The sequence below is a fragment of the Opisthorchis viverrini genome (genome assembly GCF_000715545.1).
Source record: "Opisthorchis viverrini unplaced genomic scaffold opera_v5_339, whole genome shotgun sequence".
NCBI classification, from domain to species: domain Eukaryota; kingdom Metazoa; phylum Platyhelminthes; class Trematoda; order Opisthorchiida; family Opisthorchiidae; genus Opisthorchis; species Opisthorchis viverrini.
The window spans coordinates 78,492-96,454 of NW_008751998.1; the positions used below are offsets into that span (position 1 = coordinate 78,492).

Consider the following 17,963-nt stretch of genomic DNA (forward strand, 5'->3'; position numbering starts at 1 on the left):
AGAGCTGATGCTAATTACAGAGTGAATAGCGTTTTGGGGCGTTAGAGCACGGAGGCGATTTTTGGCAACGTCAAATTCAAATACACAGACACACCTATCGTGGTGTCAACCTTAACAACTCTGTCCACTCCCAAACAATTTGGGGAGTGTTTTTTAATTAGAATAGGCTTTGACAGCCATCCTATATTGCAGCCTGCCACCCAGACTCAGTCGGTATAGTATTGTTCTCAGAAATCTGTACTTTCAGCCAAGTGTGGATAAAAGCGTCCTATACGAAAAAAATCTTAAGTTCCCACCGTTAGTGTAGTGATAACTGACAATCTCATGGGAGCTAAGCACTGTGCAAGCAGCTACAAAGAAGCTACACATTTAAACAGGCGGCGAAAATGTCGTACATAATCGATTTGACAAGATTACGTTGGTGCTCGTTCACACAGAACTACCTGAGTGGCAAAGCGAACTCAAAATTAGTGTCCACTTTTTATGCAAGTAGTAAGTTTTCGGTCACAGTAAGTGTAAGGAATAAAAATAGTATTCAATGCTGTGGGTATGGCATCAGAATTGACGTACGGTTTCGGTCGATGATGGCGTTGGTGGCTGCCTTCACCATGTCGATGGTCTATTGACTAGAACTGGGTTTGGTTGACTTAAGTCTCTCTCCTAGAGTGGGTGCGTGAACAAGGGTTCTTAGTAAACCTGACACACTACACTTAAGGTTACTGAAAACTATTCAACAGCTCGAAACCGGTTTCACCCTTCTTGTGGCTCATTTGGTAGGCGCATTTCCTAAGTTTACGTCAACCTTACGTTCAATTGGAACCCATATTTTGCAGGTTTCCCATTTACACTATCATAAACGAGAAATTCAGCTGGATTCAGTTGAAGGTACAACTTCCAGTCTAATCCTTACTCCAACAAGAATGTGTTGTCACACCATACAGGCTGCAGTATGAAAGGGGATTGATCAGGTGGAGTTTTAAGCCCACGCCGTGGAATTTTGACACCACATGGCGTCTAACATTGTCACTGAAGTATCGTTCGCCGATCGGTATTTTTTGATTAGACAGGATAGGGATCCACTCTGTCAGATCCATTGCTTTAAATAGCACAAGTTAGGATAGGTGAGCTCAAGGCTGAGCTATTCCCAGAAGATTCGTGCTAGCTTACCACTTTCTGATTTTCAAATCTTATTCCATATAGGTACTCGTTTCGGCTTAGGCAACCCTTGTTGGCAGTAGTGCGTTTTTGTCGAATCTCCAACTAAATAGTTAAACGTGTTTCACAAAACCTATTTAAGTACCCTATAAAATTTCGATGTTACCCATTTGGAACACGATATAGATCTATCGCTAAACCAGATGGTTACTCGAGCTTTTCGTTGTTGCAATTTTTTGCTAAACTGTCAACCATTTGGCTTCATCTTATAGGCATTTGAGGTGGCCTCTGGAACAAAAACAAGTGAATTATGCGAAAGAATTGTGTCCAAGCTGGATTTAGTTAACCGAACCGGCCATGCGCTGTACGTTCAAATTGGGGAACATCTACAAGATATTCCGAGCGACACACACTTTTTTGACTTTATTCGGTGGATGATGGATTGCATAAAGGGAGAACAAGAGGTCAACAAAGGTTAGAAGCTATTTCATTTTGAGGCTAACCTCTCGCCGTTTGTGCGAGACCATTTTTAAATTTGAAAGATAGTTCTATTGCGGTCAAGTCAAAGTATTCAACAGAAGGATCGACTCATCGAATATACATTGATTGCTTTTGTTTAGACACATGTGTAAACAGATCAATGACGTTACTGTATCTATTAGGGTATAACTATCGGCGGCAAAAAAAAACAAATATATTTTGGCGCTGCATAATTTGTGTGTATAACACTGTATCGTAATCTGCTTCTTCTGGTGCCTCGACATTTTGATGAATCCGTAAAATCCGGGTCTTTCATTATTCGAGTACATCAACAGCTGAGATTAAACTTTATGGTCTATTAAACGAGATGTGTGCGATAGTGCACCATTCTCCAGCGCTCAACACGTGTCCCGAAGCATCTTCGCTAAACAGAGGATAATATCACCACTTTTCTGTACTCATAACTCCAGCCAAACTCAATAATAGACTGGTCAGTTATTCTGCAGTGCTGTTTCTATAACGCTGACTGCGCATTTCAGTATTTCTGTGTAGTTCCGTTTTTCAGCCCACAAAATGTGCATTAAAATGCAGTGGTTCCAGGTGCTACGTCTATCGAAGATAAAGACAGTAATGGAGAGAAAGCCACGCGTTGAAGGCGACGGCCGAATCTGCGCACTGACTTCAAATGGTTGTGTTTGTCTGGTGTGATATGGACAAGTGACTACGGATTGAAAGCATTAGCACACTCCGGTAGACTGTCTGCAGGTTCTGTCAACACTACACTCATTTGACATCACCATCACCATGAAAAGCACAACGTCAGTGTTCAGATGCAAATGCTCTGCTCTCGTAAAAGTATAGTTTATTCAAAAGTTTTATTGCGGCGAAATGAAGGGACCATCCAACCATAGCCACACCTAAGTGTTTCTATCTCGAGACACTCATTTAGGCAATCTGGAGAGAAACTAACAACAGGAACACCATCGACATCAATCAGCTGCCATATCTTGCAAAATCTCCAACTATACTTAGAGGAGATGAAGCAGACCCCATTCTAGAAGGTAACTCGCACCCAGACTTTTTGTAGCCTGTTTCATACCCTTCTGCCTGGTCACTTCTTGCGCCACCATGAAGTGGGCACGGAAAACGGCACTCTCTCTGGCAAACGATAATTCGGCTTGCGCAATACATAACCAAGCCACCCTGCTTTTGATACCGAATACAGATTTCAGTTGGAGTACCTGTTTACCGACAAAGGACTAGCCTCCCACTTATCCCGCTGCGCATTCACCGGCTAAGCCCACACGAGCTATGGTTTTGAGACAGCGGTCGACGAAAACTTGTAGACTCCTCAGTTAGGCTGTTCGCAGAAGCCACACCTGATAACCACACAAAAAGACAACCGGCACACGTCCCTTGAAATTCGGGGATATACCTCTGTCATTTACTAGTGTACATCAGTCTTGGTTAACGGGTTGTTCTAGTATAACTTTTGTGAAAAATTGGTCACCTGACACTTGATTGTTTCATACTCTTTGTTCCTGCCAACGTCGTGCAGCGACTTTATTTCTCTCCTGACCATCTGTATCATACTGTATCCTGTTGTCGTCACGGCCACTCAAACTGAAACAAAGGCAAACTAGAGTTCTGTCATTTAATTGTAAGTTGAATGGATAGATAGACATGCTCATACTAAGTCCAGGATGTCAAAAAAAGCGTCGATGATCGTAGTCTCAAAATTAGCAATACATGCGCATCTACAACTGGGTCTGAAAAATAGGTGGAATTTCAGGTTACAAGAACAGTCCTGATTGAATCTATTTTAAAGGTCATCAAAATTCGGAAGGCAAAGAGCACAATATGGAAGGATACATTTATCCGACATGTGGATTTTTTCAACAGAGAGATCAGTCTTCCAGGACATGGGAGGTACTGACAAGAATATACTGTACCTTTTAGAATAGGAATAGAAATTCATGTGTGGAACGATAAAGAAACGGTATTTTTACAACAAATGGTACAAGCACGTGCAATATGTGTCAAAACTTGTCCAAAGTTAAGAATGTCCTCCTTAGGCAGGTAAAAAACACGACGGGAATACAATTTAGTATTATAGAGCTTTGGGAATATTTAAGCTCATGTTTTCCCAAGCTATGAAGAAAATGGTCTAATGAGCACTAAAATCGATTAGGTCAAGATGCCTACCCTTGAATTTGACGTTTACGGTTAAGAGGAACTGTGTACGACTGATCGGATAGATAGGAGCAGGAAGGGTTACATGAAAATACGGTGTTTGGGATTTTCGCTAATTCAAATTGCAACTTTATTTCATCCCTGGAAGACCCCAAGCCTGTTAGTTCATTAGCAGTCATACATCAGTCTAGTCATATTCGTTCCTACCCACACAGCGACACCTATGACGAGGGTCCAATTTTATTTTTATGGGTATACTTTCCCTAACTTAGTGACTCCGACGAGTCTGTTTAAAAAAGACCTTTCTACCGAGCATTCAACACCGAATAACTTGGACACCAGGAAACAGAAGTGATTCCCGAATAAAAGACATGCGAGTTCAACTGATGAGCAAGGGAGGAAGGGGTAGACTTAGTGCGTACACTTTATGTAAAACGGGGCATTGAGGAGAGTACGAAAATACCATGTTCAGTAGAAAGGAAGCAAAATAGACCTGGACAACTGGCAAAAATGTGGTTGAGCTAGATTTCGTTTTTTTTTTGAGAAATTGCTTACTTATTTATGCATTGCCGAAATAAAAAACGGTTCGAGGCTGGCCTATTTAAAGTCACCTGTTGTTATGTGAGGGCTAGAAATACATCCATCGACAGGCACGTACGAGGGGGCTTGCGGTTCCAGTATGCGGATGAGCAGAAGGCGTAATTTGGAACTTGTGCAAGACCAGGGATTAACAAATACTTTTTAGATACCCGCTACTCTCATCACTGTACGAAATACAGAATGTGGTTGGCTAGATTTCGTTTTTTTTTTTGAGAAATTGCTTACTTATTTATGCATTGCCGAAATAAAAAACGGTTCGAGGCTGGCCTATTTAAAGTCACCTGTTGTTATGTGAGGGCTAGAAATACATCCATCGACAGGCACGTACGAGGGGGCTTGCGGTTCCAGTATGCGGATGAGCAGAAGGCGTAATTTGGAACTTGTGCAAGACCAGGGATTAACAAATACTTTTTAGATACCCGCTACTCTCATCACTGTACGAAATACAGACTTGGTCAGACGAAGCCTGCAGTGATTTTTCTGTTATCACGCTGTTAAAACGTAAATATTTGAAACAATGAAAGTTTGCGAATTATGGATCACGGTCAATGCTTAAATATGTCTATCAGTTTACGGGAATGCATGTTTTGTGCAACGCCGAGCCTTCTAATACATGCTAATGTCAGCACCATAGTCAGAATAAAAATACTTGACATGGCCATTTGTGACCAAATCTAGCACGATTGCTCCTTCAATTTGTCCTTCAGTGTGAGTTCAATAATTCTAATATGAACGAAACTATAGACTAAGGGAAGCTTTTGGTAGCTCACATGGATTCATGAAAGTGAAAGTTGAGGATGAACTGTCCAATTTCTGAACGATGTTTAGAAGGACTGTCATCGACCCGAATGGCGTGTGATATGTTCGCTTCTCCGAAGGCTGTTCACGAACAGTGCTCGGTAAAAGAACAAGTACTGTAGTCGGAAGCTGGTTCACATGTTACATCTATATTTCTGTACTATTATATGGTTAGATGTCGATATTTGTAACGAGGTAAACTAACCTCCTCAGGAGAACCCCAGCTATTCATCGCCGGAAAGAGGTCATTTCAAAGAATGAATGGTGAAGGCTTCTTGCTGGTTCAGGATCACACAAGCGAGATGTCATTATCATATTACACTTTTTTATTTTTATTTATTTATTTTCCATTCAAAGGTGTTTACTCTCATCTGTCGTATGAGCTATTTTTCATCCAAAAACTATGGATAGACATTATCCCGGGAAAGGATCCGAAAGCAGACAAGCTATTCCACTTTCCTCAGGTAAGTATTCCACGATATTCTTTATTTCAGCAAACTCTTGATCGTTGTTGGATATCACCGTTTCTATTTAGGTACAACTTCACCACTTAAGGTGTCAAACTGAGGAATATGTTTGCCGACAATGTGGTTCGCTTTTTTTACAGTAAAATTGCCACACAAGCTCCCTCTAGGACAAGCATTGTTCTATAGCGGCCATTTTTGCCGATTCCGTAAAAAAATATATCGAGAGGGTTCTAACCTTGGTTTTACCAATATCTCGGCCTTACTTCAACAACCGCAAAACGATGCACAATATGCTGCTTGCAATATTCTTCCTCTTTAAGTGCTCGAACACCGCAGCATTTGTATGCCAAGTTCTAAGACTGTTACTATTTGGAATAATCGTTCAAACTGTTGAAGGGCTTAACTGCTTGATTCAAGTTCAGTACCTCATTTTTGGACTTGGATAACGAAATCTTGGGGGATTTGCTGCGGCCTTAACATGTCCTCCGGGCCATTTTTTAGCGTTAGTCTCCAAAAACGGACAGTTTCTTTGGCCACAGGAAAATTACTCTTCTAAGTAGTGAATGAAAAAAAACTTTGCTGTATTGTTTCGCCAGCAGATGAAAAATTGCTTTAAGACGATACATGCGTGTTCACACGTGTCTTAGTGAACGAATTTTTGCCCTATCTTTTCAGGAGCTTCACAATTATATATGTGGGCACCACAAAACCTCCGTAACGAAATCAATAGAAATGGCTGCCTTGATACTTATTACAAACGGGAATCGGTTGTTGGAAAACGCGTAAGCCTGGAAATCTGAACAATATGATGACGTTTTTCTTGCTTCAGACAGACGCTGGATAACATTGTACCACAATGCCTTCGCACTGAACTTTCTGATGAGTGTTGGGCTGCTGTAAGTGATAGTTACATTTTATGAGCATCTTTTTCACCGAAAATTCATTGCAATTACCATGTCAACATGCGTTGCCGGCAGGCTCTTTTTAGCTAAGGAAACACCAAGGTGTCTATGATGTAGTCTGGTCATGGAGATGCACAGATACAGATAGGGTTTCATAATCACTCTGGAAGAAAGGATTGACGACGAACGCAACTGAGCGAGAATAAATGACCACACGCCATGATAAAACTTATAATATGAGTGACTGAAGCTCTCGAAACGGAGTGACAGTCCAGCAAGTTACTGAACGATGGAGCCATAAGCCGGTGTAGTCAATAGCTCTAATGAGCATTTTTTAAGGTCATTTTGAGACCGTTTCGCCAAAGTTTGATTGGGGTATATTGACTCCAAAGATAAACACCTAAAGTAAAGACAAAAGTTTGAAATACCTCCTTAAGGTGTGTGAACCTATGAGACAGCAAACACAACTTCAGTTCGCTCGTTTGTTAGTAAATTCTCCAGAGGGCTGGGTTCTTTCCTTCCAGTTCAAAGTTGCAACAATGACCAATAGGATATCAGACTCTGAGTTCAAGCCACTTGGAAACAAACATTTTAGTGACATGACATTCAGATTTATTCACTGACTTGTCTCCACCCTGACCATTGATGAGGTTGGCAGCAGTTGTGTGATCGAGCCGGTCACCATCAGGTAAAATTTAATTTATAGACCACTCAGCTGGTCATATTTTCCTTTCGAAGGAATATATTTTCAACAGGGCTTCACACTTATCTCCTTGTCATTACGATGAAATCTGTCCAAATATCTTTAAATAAATGTCTACTTATTAAGCCACTTTATCGATGGAAGGGCCTCATCAGTTATCAACTGGGTGAAGCTTGTAAATAAGTGAATAGGTCAGATGTTCGAGAGATATTGCAGTTGATTAATTTTTCAACAAGTCAGCATGGTAATTTTTTCACCATTTCGACTAGCATTAATTCCAGTTTCTTCATTGCTCAGGCGACACAATGGTCCGATATGAAACAAAACAGATGGATTTTTCGTTTGCATACTGTGCATTTGCTAATCCATCAGAGACGGTAACACCATTGGTGACAATGATACTTCCACGCCGTTCTCATCATCATCACCATCATTATCAGTAGTAAGTACCACGTACTTGTCGTACAGTGGTTGTAGCTCCACAGTTTTGTCAACCGATCATTTGGGGAGTTGTGGTAGGCAGCTGCGCATTGGAGGCGAAAGCTGATAGACTGGTGCGTAAATAGAAGGTTCTCAATGAACTGTTACGTGGAAGATTTGTGGAGATATATATTGAAGGCAATAGCTTGGATGCATGGGGGCCTTAGAGTGAAGACAAGAGAAAAGAGTGGGTGAGGGATGGAACCTGGTGTTGGCCCAACGCAAACAACCTGGAGTGCCTGCATCTCCAAGCCTTTCTTCAGACAGCCAGGAAATAAACTGACATCAAAAAGTCAACGGACATCGATCCGCTTTCCCTTCTTGCAGTGTCGCCAACCAAGCACAGAGTCACGTGGACAGCCTCAGCAGCACCTAAACTCCTTGTAGGCTCTTTCGCACTCATTCGACAAGTCAAATGTTGTCCAACTCGCGGTTTCCGGTATTCCGATGAAGGCACGAGGAATAACGCTCATCTCGGTAGACGATGTTTTGGCATGCGTAGCATATGGCCAAGCCACCGTACCTGATGGTGCTAAAAGTTTTCCTTGAATGAAGTAGCTGCTACGCAACCAAATTTCCGCCTCCTAATTGCGGTGTTAAGGATTCTTTGATGCGAGCTGACACCAGCAACGCTTCTGGGGTATCAGTGGTTGAAAGTCTGAAGACGCCTCACATTGTGTTCGCAGAGGCCATGACTCGCAAGCATACAACAATACCGCCCTTAGTGTAGCCTGATACATGCGACCATTGAGACCTGGTGAAGTACCACTTTGACTTCATAACTGACGCAAATTAGAAAACGTGATTCTTGCATTGACTTCATCAGACACACTTCCGTCAGACCTAGTGCAACTATCGAGGTGTGTAAAATTCTCCACAACCTCCAATGATTCTCCTTGAATTGTACGAGGCATGTCCAGTGCCTGCATGTTCTGAAGCATGACTTTGCACTCCAAAATAGGGTGTGATGGCGGTCAATTTACTCGACAGGGTTTGTGCTTCCCATTTGTCCCCAGAGATGAGGATGATGTCTACCGCTTCTCTAGGTCAATATGGCTCTCACCAGAAACAATTTGAACACCAGGGTTTTGAAGTTCATCCAGCGTTCGCCTCCGTATTGCGTCAAGCACGAAGTTGAACAAGACCGGACAGAGTGGATACCTTTATCGGATATCGGTTTTTGTAGGAAAGCTTTTGGAAAACTTGCCATATACTCCCATACGCCCAGAAGTATGTGAATATAGGGACCGGACCATGTTCACAAACTCCTGGGGCATGCCCTTTTGGGCAGGTGTGGTTGACAACACTGACTGCTCGACAGAATCGAGCGCATTCTCGAAGTCAAGGAACACCAATTCTGGGAGTCACCTGTACATGTAGCATTGCTGGAGCACGTGGCAGTGTGGAATCGTCGTCGACGCTGCCACTACATTGTCGGAATCCCGCCTTGAGCGTGTAGGTCAAAGTGTCACGTGCCACCTTAAGATGACGAAGAATCATTGGCGCCAGAAGCTTTGTTACAACGGGAGTCACACTAACGATTGTGTTATTTACTGGGTTCACTGCGAGTACCCTTTTTGAAGATAGGCACTATTATCGACTCACCGTGGTTGTCTTGGACCATCTCCTTCTCCGAGATAGACGAGAGCAGGCTAGACAGGTACTGACTGTGGAATTCACCGCCATCCTTGAACACAGCAGGTGAAAGGACGTTCGGAATAGGATGAGGCTTGAGGGAGATACACAAGTGGACACTTGTGAGGATGGAGGAGGCTCCGCAATTTCCACTTCATACTACTGAAATCAAACCATTTCAGTATATTCCGGAGACACGTTGGTTGCTCAGCTAATGAAAATGCAGTTAAACATAAAGCCAAGTTCTAAAAAACTTGCCCAGAGTGCTTGTTCCTATCTCTTTGTCTGTTACTGCGAGCTTAGGAGGCTGCAATGTGTTTTTGATAGCTCCACGGAGTCTGACATTCATATCGTTAGCGATAACAAAATCATCAACCTATCTGTATGAATGTAAGTATCTTCGCCCTTCACACCAATGATATAGTATTTTAAAGGTAGGTGCACCGAAGACCGGACGATTTTTAATGAAGGACGTGTCCTTATCTGGTTATCCAGACTACCGTTCTGAAATTCATAACGTTTTTCTCGTTGGTAGTGTGAGAAGATTTTGGCATTTTTAGCAGAAGTTTCATGCTGTAGCTAAAACTCGCCCACGCCAAAAGGCTAAAAGATTACTGTACACCTACTTTATCCTCTTGAAGAAGAATCAGCAGTGCGAATCTCACGAAACTTCAGGAAGTGTCGAACCTGCGACCTCCTGGCTGGTAGTTTGACCACCCAACGCTTTTGAGCATAGAGTGGCTTAGATGATTAAATATCCACTGAAATTGTTCGTTCTTTTCCTCAGTAAGTGAAAGCGCTTTGGAAATACTGAATGCATTTACTTTTCTAAATGCTTCATCCTTCCATTCTTTATCTGAAATGGTAGTTCACCCCATTTTTAAGGTATTTGCACGAACGTCGCCGGCGGGATATCATTGTCCTAGAGCTTTGTTTTACATTGACTATTAAACTTGCGAATCCAGCTCTTCGCGAAGCAAAACCTTTGTTCATATTTATGCCTGTTTCTTACACTCAGGAAATAAACCGAGCACTCCGTTGGATGAACAAATTCACCAAGGAAGAGGCGAGGGTTATGTTTTTGCGGTTCATCTCTAGCCTACCCACGTACGGCTCCACGTTCTTCGAGGTTACGGTAGGTTGCGAAAATTAATTTCACTACCAAATTACATGTCTGTTTCCTAAAATACATAGAGTGAACTGTTGACGTATTTGAACTCTACGGCTGATGGATTAGACATCCACGCCTATTTGTTGCACAGGGTTACCGAGAATAGTCAAGCACGTTATCGGGATAAAAGGAGTCCGCAGAATCGTCATACTTTGGTCAGCTTTGCATTTTAGCTATGAAAGGATTTTGTTCGGAGTATGAACCGGGCTACACGTGATCCGGACAAAAATACTCACTCACTCAGCTAGAAACCGAGGCCATAAAGTCTCACTTGTTGGGAGAATAATCCACTAGCTGAGATACCCACATCGTACATATGATTTTGGATTCCGTTTTGTCCAACTGCAACCTTAGTTGATTGAGCAAAAATTAGTGTCTTTCGTAGCAAACCTCTCGAACCCCTCGTATGTTACGAAAAGAACCCTGTTACGACCGATGCTGTGCAGCTGGACGTCCGGGTATTCCTGAATAGAAACTCAGTTGCACTTACATCAAACAGATATCTCTTGACTTTGAGTGTGATGCTAGCCTCCTAATATTCGGTTAGCGGAAGGTATTCATATCAGCGCCAGGGAAGATTTAAGGGCGCACTACTGAATGGCTATCTCACATCATATATTAGGAGAATTCAGTCGGTCTTGAGTTAGCAAAACTCCCCTCGATCCGTAGCGTCTAAACTATCCCTTTTTCTTCCCCGAGTGACAGTTTACATAAACTCCCTACAAACAGGCACCACATTAGGCTCTACCTTTTAAGATGACGATTAATAATGACGACGATGAAAAGAGCGCTGACCCATTTGGTCCTTTTGGTTTGGGCTTTATTGTAAGACTTTTTTTCAGAGGCATATATTTGGGGAATCTGGATATCCTTCGGAAAAATGAATACTTGTGTTAGCAATCTGATCATTTATTAGCAAGGCTTATCTCGGGCTTCCTTTTGATTGCATGTTGTAGCTCTTGTCAGTTAAATTAATTATGGAAGCACAGGTAGCAGCAGTTCGTTCGATTTCAAAAGTTTAATGGGTGAAGAAGTTATTTCTTGGACTTATCTAGCAAGTTCTGTGTAGACCTGTAAGCTAACTGCTGAAAGAGGTTTGGTACAACTCAGGTTGCCAACTCACGATCTTGGTAGCCTAATGTGGGTTAGAAAAGTCACATCATAAAATTCTTCGGGATGATACTCATCTCTCCTACAGTTAAAAATTCTGTTCTTTTTGAAAGGAGCGCAGTCATGGTAGGCATCCACAGATTATCTAGCTAAAAATTTTCCACTTCATGAAGTTCATTTTTCAATAAAATCATCTGCGGTTCTACTCCAGATTACACTGAACCTTGGTACTTCATGTTTTTAAGAACAGCTCTCAATGTATCGTATTATCTGATGTGCTAGGTGCTAGAATTGCACTGTTGGGTTCAGCTACTAGTAAGATATCTTAGAATTTCAACTAAGTTAATTGTTCTAAGGTCGTTTGGTGCTGCGCTCGTAAGACCGTAATTCACGTAGGATGAAATGGACGGGTAAAAGTGCCTAGATATTTGTACAAAAGGTATGCCACCCGAGTAGCTTAACTAGCAGAACCAACTGAGTTCTGCACCTGTCATGTAGACAACATAGATAGGAAGTGACTTGGTCACGACCACTAGGGGAAGCTGGAAGACAGATAGTTTTTGTTGATGCGATTTGTCTTCTTGGATGGAGTACACAGAATCTTCCCAGTGTCTTACCGGAGTTGTAATCAGTGCGTAAGACTGACAACACGGATATCTTCGACAGATTCGTGCGGAACTGTGTTCTTCAATAAAATAGTCACATATGGGTCCAGTGTGCTGTCTGGCACTACAGTGCTTTGCGCGTTCCCATTTAACTGCTACTCCCCAAGCCATTTGCTGTGGTGAACAGCCTTCTTTAATTTTGAACCGGCTGATTCAGTTGGCGATGGATATATTGCTCAGTGTGAAAACAGAGGTCATAGCAATGACGGGAGTGCAATATGTTTTTTATTGACGTATTGCTGTAGTGTGGTTTCAACGCTGCCTAATGTTAACAGAATTCTCCTGATAGCCATATTATTTGCTTGTGTTCATGAGAGCGAACCTACGGGAATTAATTTGGAAGCTAATGAAGGGTTCGAGGGGGCATTTTCGATTTTAGTTTTATGAAATTCTGTCTGTTTTTCTTTCCTTTGCAGCAAAGTAGTATCCCTGAACTCCCCGGAAGAATTTTATTAGCAATAAACCAGACCGGCATCCTCGTCATTCACTGTCAAACAAAAGTAGGCACCAGTGTCTTTATGGTTTTAAAGAATGCCATAGCTTGATGGATTGGTTGTGATCACGCATTAGCCATGTTTTTTCATTCACATAACAGCTACCAATCTTGGTATAAGCAGCAATCGTGGCAACATGGATGTATTTGCGATACAACATTCACTCCTTACATAATTCAAGCTAATGTGCTGTTACTATTTCAGCTTCACAAAAAATACTTTGCACTATTTATGTAGAGTGTGATGTGGTGTACCTTTGTCCGAATCCGATCATGACATCATCAGAAACAAAAGATGCATCACCTCTAGCGAATATACACTCATTTGCAAACTAATTTGGTTCTTTCGAGAGACTCATCTGGAACCCAGCTGAATCTCTCGTTTATGATGTTCTCAGGCAACTGAATGTGCTGCACCAGGCCGCCTCATGTTTCAGTCTCTACGATACTTGAAATATCGCGATACAATTTGGTTTCAAGTAGAACGTAAGGTTGACGGAAACCCGGGGACTGCGCCTACCTTATGAGCCCCAAGAAGGGCGAAACCGGTCGTGGGCTGTCGATGGATTTACAGCAACCTTATGAGTAGTACGTTACAAAGATATGCATCACCTCTGTTTTCGAAATTTAGCATAACCCTTTAGCCGATAAAGTAGTGAAGGTCACTTGATTTCAGTGAAATACGCTCATTTGCAAACTAATTTGGCTTTTCGAGAAACTCACCCCGAACCCAGCTGAATCTCTCCTTTGTGATGTTGACGTAAACTCGGGGACTGCGCCTACATGATGAGTCCCAAGAAGGGCGAAACCGGTCGTGGCTGTCGATGAATTTTCAGCAACCTTATGAGTAGTGCATCACAAATATATCAGTTGATTTCATTCAGTACACAAGTGGCCTAGACGCACACACTGTCACACTCGTCTGTTCGCATCTTGAAATAAGGATTTACTGTGCTCTAGAACGTTCGTTAGTACGAATCTGTCCTCGTAAGCCTCTTTTTTAGCAAGTATTTTGCTCGGCACTGTGTGAATGGGCAATGCTCTAAATCTGTGAGGTCAGCGGTCTCTGGTCACTGCCATACTGTGGAAGTTGTAGGATGTTGAATCCTCAGTCCTTTCGTATCAGCCAATGGCTCTTGAGACATGGAACTTCACTGTCAGAACAATAGAGCTATATCTACCACATCTTTCCTTTCACGGCTTCAAGAATGTTTGCTGTAATGGTGAGCCTGGGTTCCGGTACTTATAAATTGTGAACGTGAGTCACCTGTGGCGTAGGCGTGACATCAGCTTCTCCGTCAATGGTCGAGTTTACAATGCTGCGGTACGCTCCATATTACTATACGGATTAGAAACCTGGCCGCTGCGCGCTGAGGACGTCAAAAGATTTTCAGTGTTCGACGATCGGTGTCTTCGGAGCATTGCCCGAGTCTGGTGGGAACACCGGATCAGCAATGCTGAAGATCGTCGAATGGTATTGGGGAAAAATAACTCACCCTCGATAGATGAACTGATCACACTGCATAGGTTGCGCTGGCTTGGCCACGTGCTGCGTATGCCGGTCGACCGAATTCCTTAAAGGGTTCTTTTCGCACAACTACTTGAAGGGTGCAAGAGAGCCAGAGGCGGTGAAACAATGACTTGGCAGCAAAGTGTGGAAGCCATGAGCAGAAAACCCGACTGCGCTGGTCATTGCCGTCTTCCTGGATAGGGGCTTCGAAACGGGCCATATAAATGGTCGCAGACATTGTCAGACATGGCCCAGTCGCGCCCTCAATGGTGCTCATGAGTCCATTCTAGTGCCTTCAATGCATAGCTCCCTTCCCAACCCCCCAGATTAACAGTTCACCTACAGTGCCGTATTCACGCACTGATTTACCAGCTCCCGCCTCCATTGCGCAGCTACCTACCCCACCCCCTCGAATCACCAGTGAACGACACTGTGGCAGCTACAACCATCGTACGACAAGTACCCGGTTATTACAGCTGATAATGATGATGATGACGATGATGATGATGATGATGATGATGAAATTGGTATGTAGTTGGACTTAAATTGAAATGCTAATGTTGAGGTTACTGTTGGAGCCCATACGATATTGCATCTCCAGAATCTTGTGACAGAACAAGCGATTCATAAATCACTTTTTTAAATACCCATTGTGCACTCTTGAAAAAGGTAGACCACGCCTTATGTTTTTTTGACAACGTCGATGCTGTTGGTTGTTGCAGGAGATACTAGACAAGTTCCCATTCAGCGAACTTACAACGTGGTCTTGGAGTAAACGATCGATTAGTCTGACAGTGGGCAACTTGGTCAAACGTACATCGCTTAACTGTGAAACACAACAGGTAAGTTAGGTCATTGATGGCATTTTGTTATACTTTTTCTAGCAGATATGAAGGCTTTAGCTTAAAACGACAATTTACCGATACTGTTGCCGATGGACCTTTATTACTGTGAACATTTGTTTTAGCTCCTGATAGCTCTTCTGACAGGTAATTCAGGATACCCATCCGCTCCATAAGGAGCGCATTTACACTCTGAATTTTACAACAAAGTCCGATTACAGATGAATAGTTTAAATTGGTCAAGCTTTTATTCCTCTTGATTGTGAAATGAATTACAAGTAAACGGTTGGTGCAACCATTCTCAGTAATGGCCTCCTACAATAAGGACAAGGCTTCCTCAGTGATTAGACATTATGATTTAAGATGACAAGTTTAACAGTCTGATCAGCAAATCAATTTTACTAGGTACTATCCACTCACAAGCACTTCAGATTGCGGGGCTTGACATGAGCTGATTCAGAGCCATGAGCGTACGGAGTGAGATTGCTTTTGCTGCCAACCAAAAGTGGCACTAGCCCTTTTTTCAAAAATATAACTCATCCATTGCTTTCGAAAAACAAGATTTGGATCTCCTTACAACCAATTTTCCGATGTACGCAACATCCACGAAATTTTGTGCTTCATAGTTTGTTACCGGCATTTACTACTCACAAGTCATGAAATTTCACACATTCAAAATTTCAAATGTAATACTGCTGGTAAGAAGGCCTCTTCTTTTTCATTATAGGGCTACAAAATCAATGAATTAGTGAAAGCATATTGTACTCATTTGGGACTGCTGAGACCGAATTCTGAATGAAACCCAGATTCAACTTGAAACCCGAAAGACGTGCATTCTACCCTAATTTGGGTTTATCCTTCCGTTGGATTTCTGCGCCATCTCAGGACGTATTTTATCTGTTCGACTTCACGGAACCTTCTCTCTCTTCCCTGTGATACTCAGTTACTCCAGCGTTGTAATACTCTGGCCCAGTTTCTGAGACTGGGTACCTCAAAGTAAATTTATTTCATGGACAATACCTGTCAGTTACTCTGATGAGTTCATCTATGCTTATTTGAGTGGTAGGTGAGTGGATCAGTTATTTATGATTGATATGAAGGCAGTTATTTTTCACTGACTGTTTGGCGCGTAACTGGTAATAGATGACTAGCCAGCTTGGTGCTGTGCCATTCACCTCAGATTCAGACCCGAGTAAACAAAAACGGGACATACATGGTCGTAAACTGAATGCGTTTCCATGGTCCACGAGTTCAGTCCTTACCGAATAAGCTTTTGCGAATGTACATTCAGATTTCGCGTGAAGGTATTGCTAGTTTTAGCTAAGCACTTCTGATCATTTGAAGGAAATAAAGTAAAACTTTAATCTCCGTTAATACTTGCGTAACGGTGGATACTACTGATGAGGCATGCAAGTAGCACCTTCTCGTAAACCCGCTTTGCATTTCTTGAAAAGTGAGATCCGTTACGGAATGTGTGGAGTCGCTTTATAGTATTGGTTTGCATTTGAGTAATGGTCAATTAAGATCCAGGAAAGTTCAGAAAGACGCGTTCAAGGAAAAAACGGATATTCAGTTTTGTAAACAAGTTGCATATGAGAGCTTTGCCCCCTGTCCAATAGTCTGTAACTGTCATTTGAAGGAAATAAAGTAAAACTTTAATCTCCCGTTAATACTGCGTAACGGTGGATACTACTGATGAGGCATGCGAGTAGCACCTTCTCGTAAACCCGCTTGGCATTTCTTGAAAAGTGAGATCCGTTACGGAATGTGTGGAGTCGCTTTATAGTATTGGTTTGCATTTGAGTAATGGTCAATTAAGATCCAGGAAAGTTCAGAAAGACGCGTTCAAGGAAAAAACGGATATTCAGTTTTGTAAACAAGTTGCATATGAGAGCTTTGCCCCCCTGTCCAATAGTCTGTAACTGTTCAGTTGATGTTTCTATGATAACCACGCAGCGAAGGCCTTCTTCCTTTAACCATGTACGGAGATGATATCGTTGATCGGCTGAGTCTGAATGAAGGTGACAAAATTTCCTGGAACGCCACCGAATCAGGTGTTGTGCTTCCCGTGATACCTCGCGTTTTGAGACGCGAACCGGATTTACGAGAAGTAGTATCCACCATCACACTCGTATATTACGGTATGGCACTGGGAACTCCTAATGACGGACAGATAGCTAAGACCTAATAAAATTTAGCTGGGTAATTTGATTGCAAACGTTTCATCACCAATCGAGGTAACATCATCAGTGCGTTATTGTGGAACGTAGTAGTGCGTAGCGTAGCCACCAACCCACCGCTAGGCACTACTACGTTCCACAATAACGCACTGATAATGTCACCTCGATTGGTGATGAAACGTTTGCAATCAAATTGCCCAGCTCAGCGAACATGCCAACGACCACCATCTATGCTACCTGAGCTACCAACATTTTCCTCTATAGAAAACCTGATAAAATTCCTTAAAGTTAACAAAGATCTGTTGGTATCGTAATTTTTTTACTCGATACGATAGTGCTCTCTCGATTTACCCCACCCCTAGCCCCCACGACAAAATGAGTTGGCTACGCTGATGTGCGGTATTGTGATTCAATCAATGAGCCCATCATTCCGATGTGATCCATGTACAAGGTGCAATGGACTAAGCCACTACACTTTCACTCAAGGAGCATTAAGAGAGCGAAGTACATCAGCTGAAGATTCTGCCCGTACAAGCCTAGGGTCTTCCTGCAGTCAAAATTTTCACAATCACCAAGTCA

At 42.4% G+C, this 17,963-nt stretch overlaps 2 protein-coding genes across 2 annotated transcripts in view; one reads left to right on the plus strand and one right to left on the minus strand.

Annotated features, from left to right (window-relative positions):
- Positions 1 to 14,888, plus strand: part of T265_15070 (hypothetical protein) — a gene marked incomplete at both ends in the record, with an annotated part of 83,270 nt that extends 68,382 nt beyond the window's left edge. The window contains 7 exons of the mRNA XM_009176460.1: positions 1,428 to 1,629; positions 5,584 to 5,690; positions 6,369 to 6,475; positions 6,523 to 6,589; positions 10,432 to 10,548; positions 12,776 to 12,859; positions 14,802 to 14,888. Coding sequence (XP_009174724.1) covers positions 1,428 to 1,629; positions 5,584 to 5,690; positions 6,369 to 6,475; positions 6,523 to 6,589; positions 10,432 to 10,548; positions 12,776 to 12,859; positions 14,802 to 14,888 — 771 coding nt within the window. The remainder of the gene's footprint in view (positions 1 to 1,427; positions 1,630 to 5,583; positions 5,691 to 6,368; positions 6,476 to 6,522; positions 6,590 to 10,431; positions 10,549 to 12,775; positions 12,860 to 14,801) is intronic.
- Positions 2,923 to 8,181, minus strand: T265_10169 (hypothetical protein; the record flags this gene model as incomplete). Its single annotated transcript, XM_009176461.1, has 3 exons — positions 2,923 to 3,072; positions 3,168 to 3,258; positions 8,063 to 8,181. The coding sequence occupies 3 exons, from the start codon at positions 8,179 to 8,181 to the stop codon at positions 2,923 to 2,925; spliced, it is 360 nt and encodes a 119-aa protein (XP_009174725.1).
- Positions 14,889 to 17,963: the final 3,075 nt, after the last annotated feature.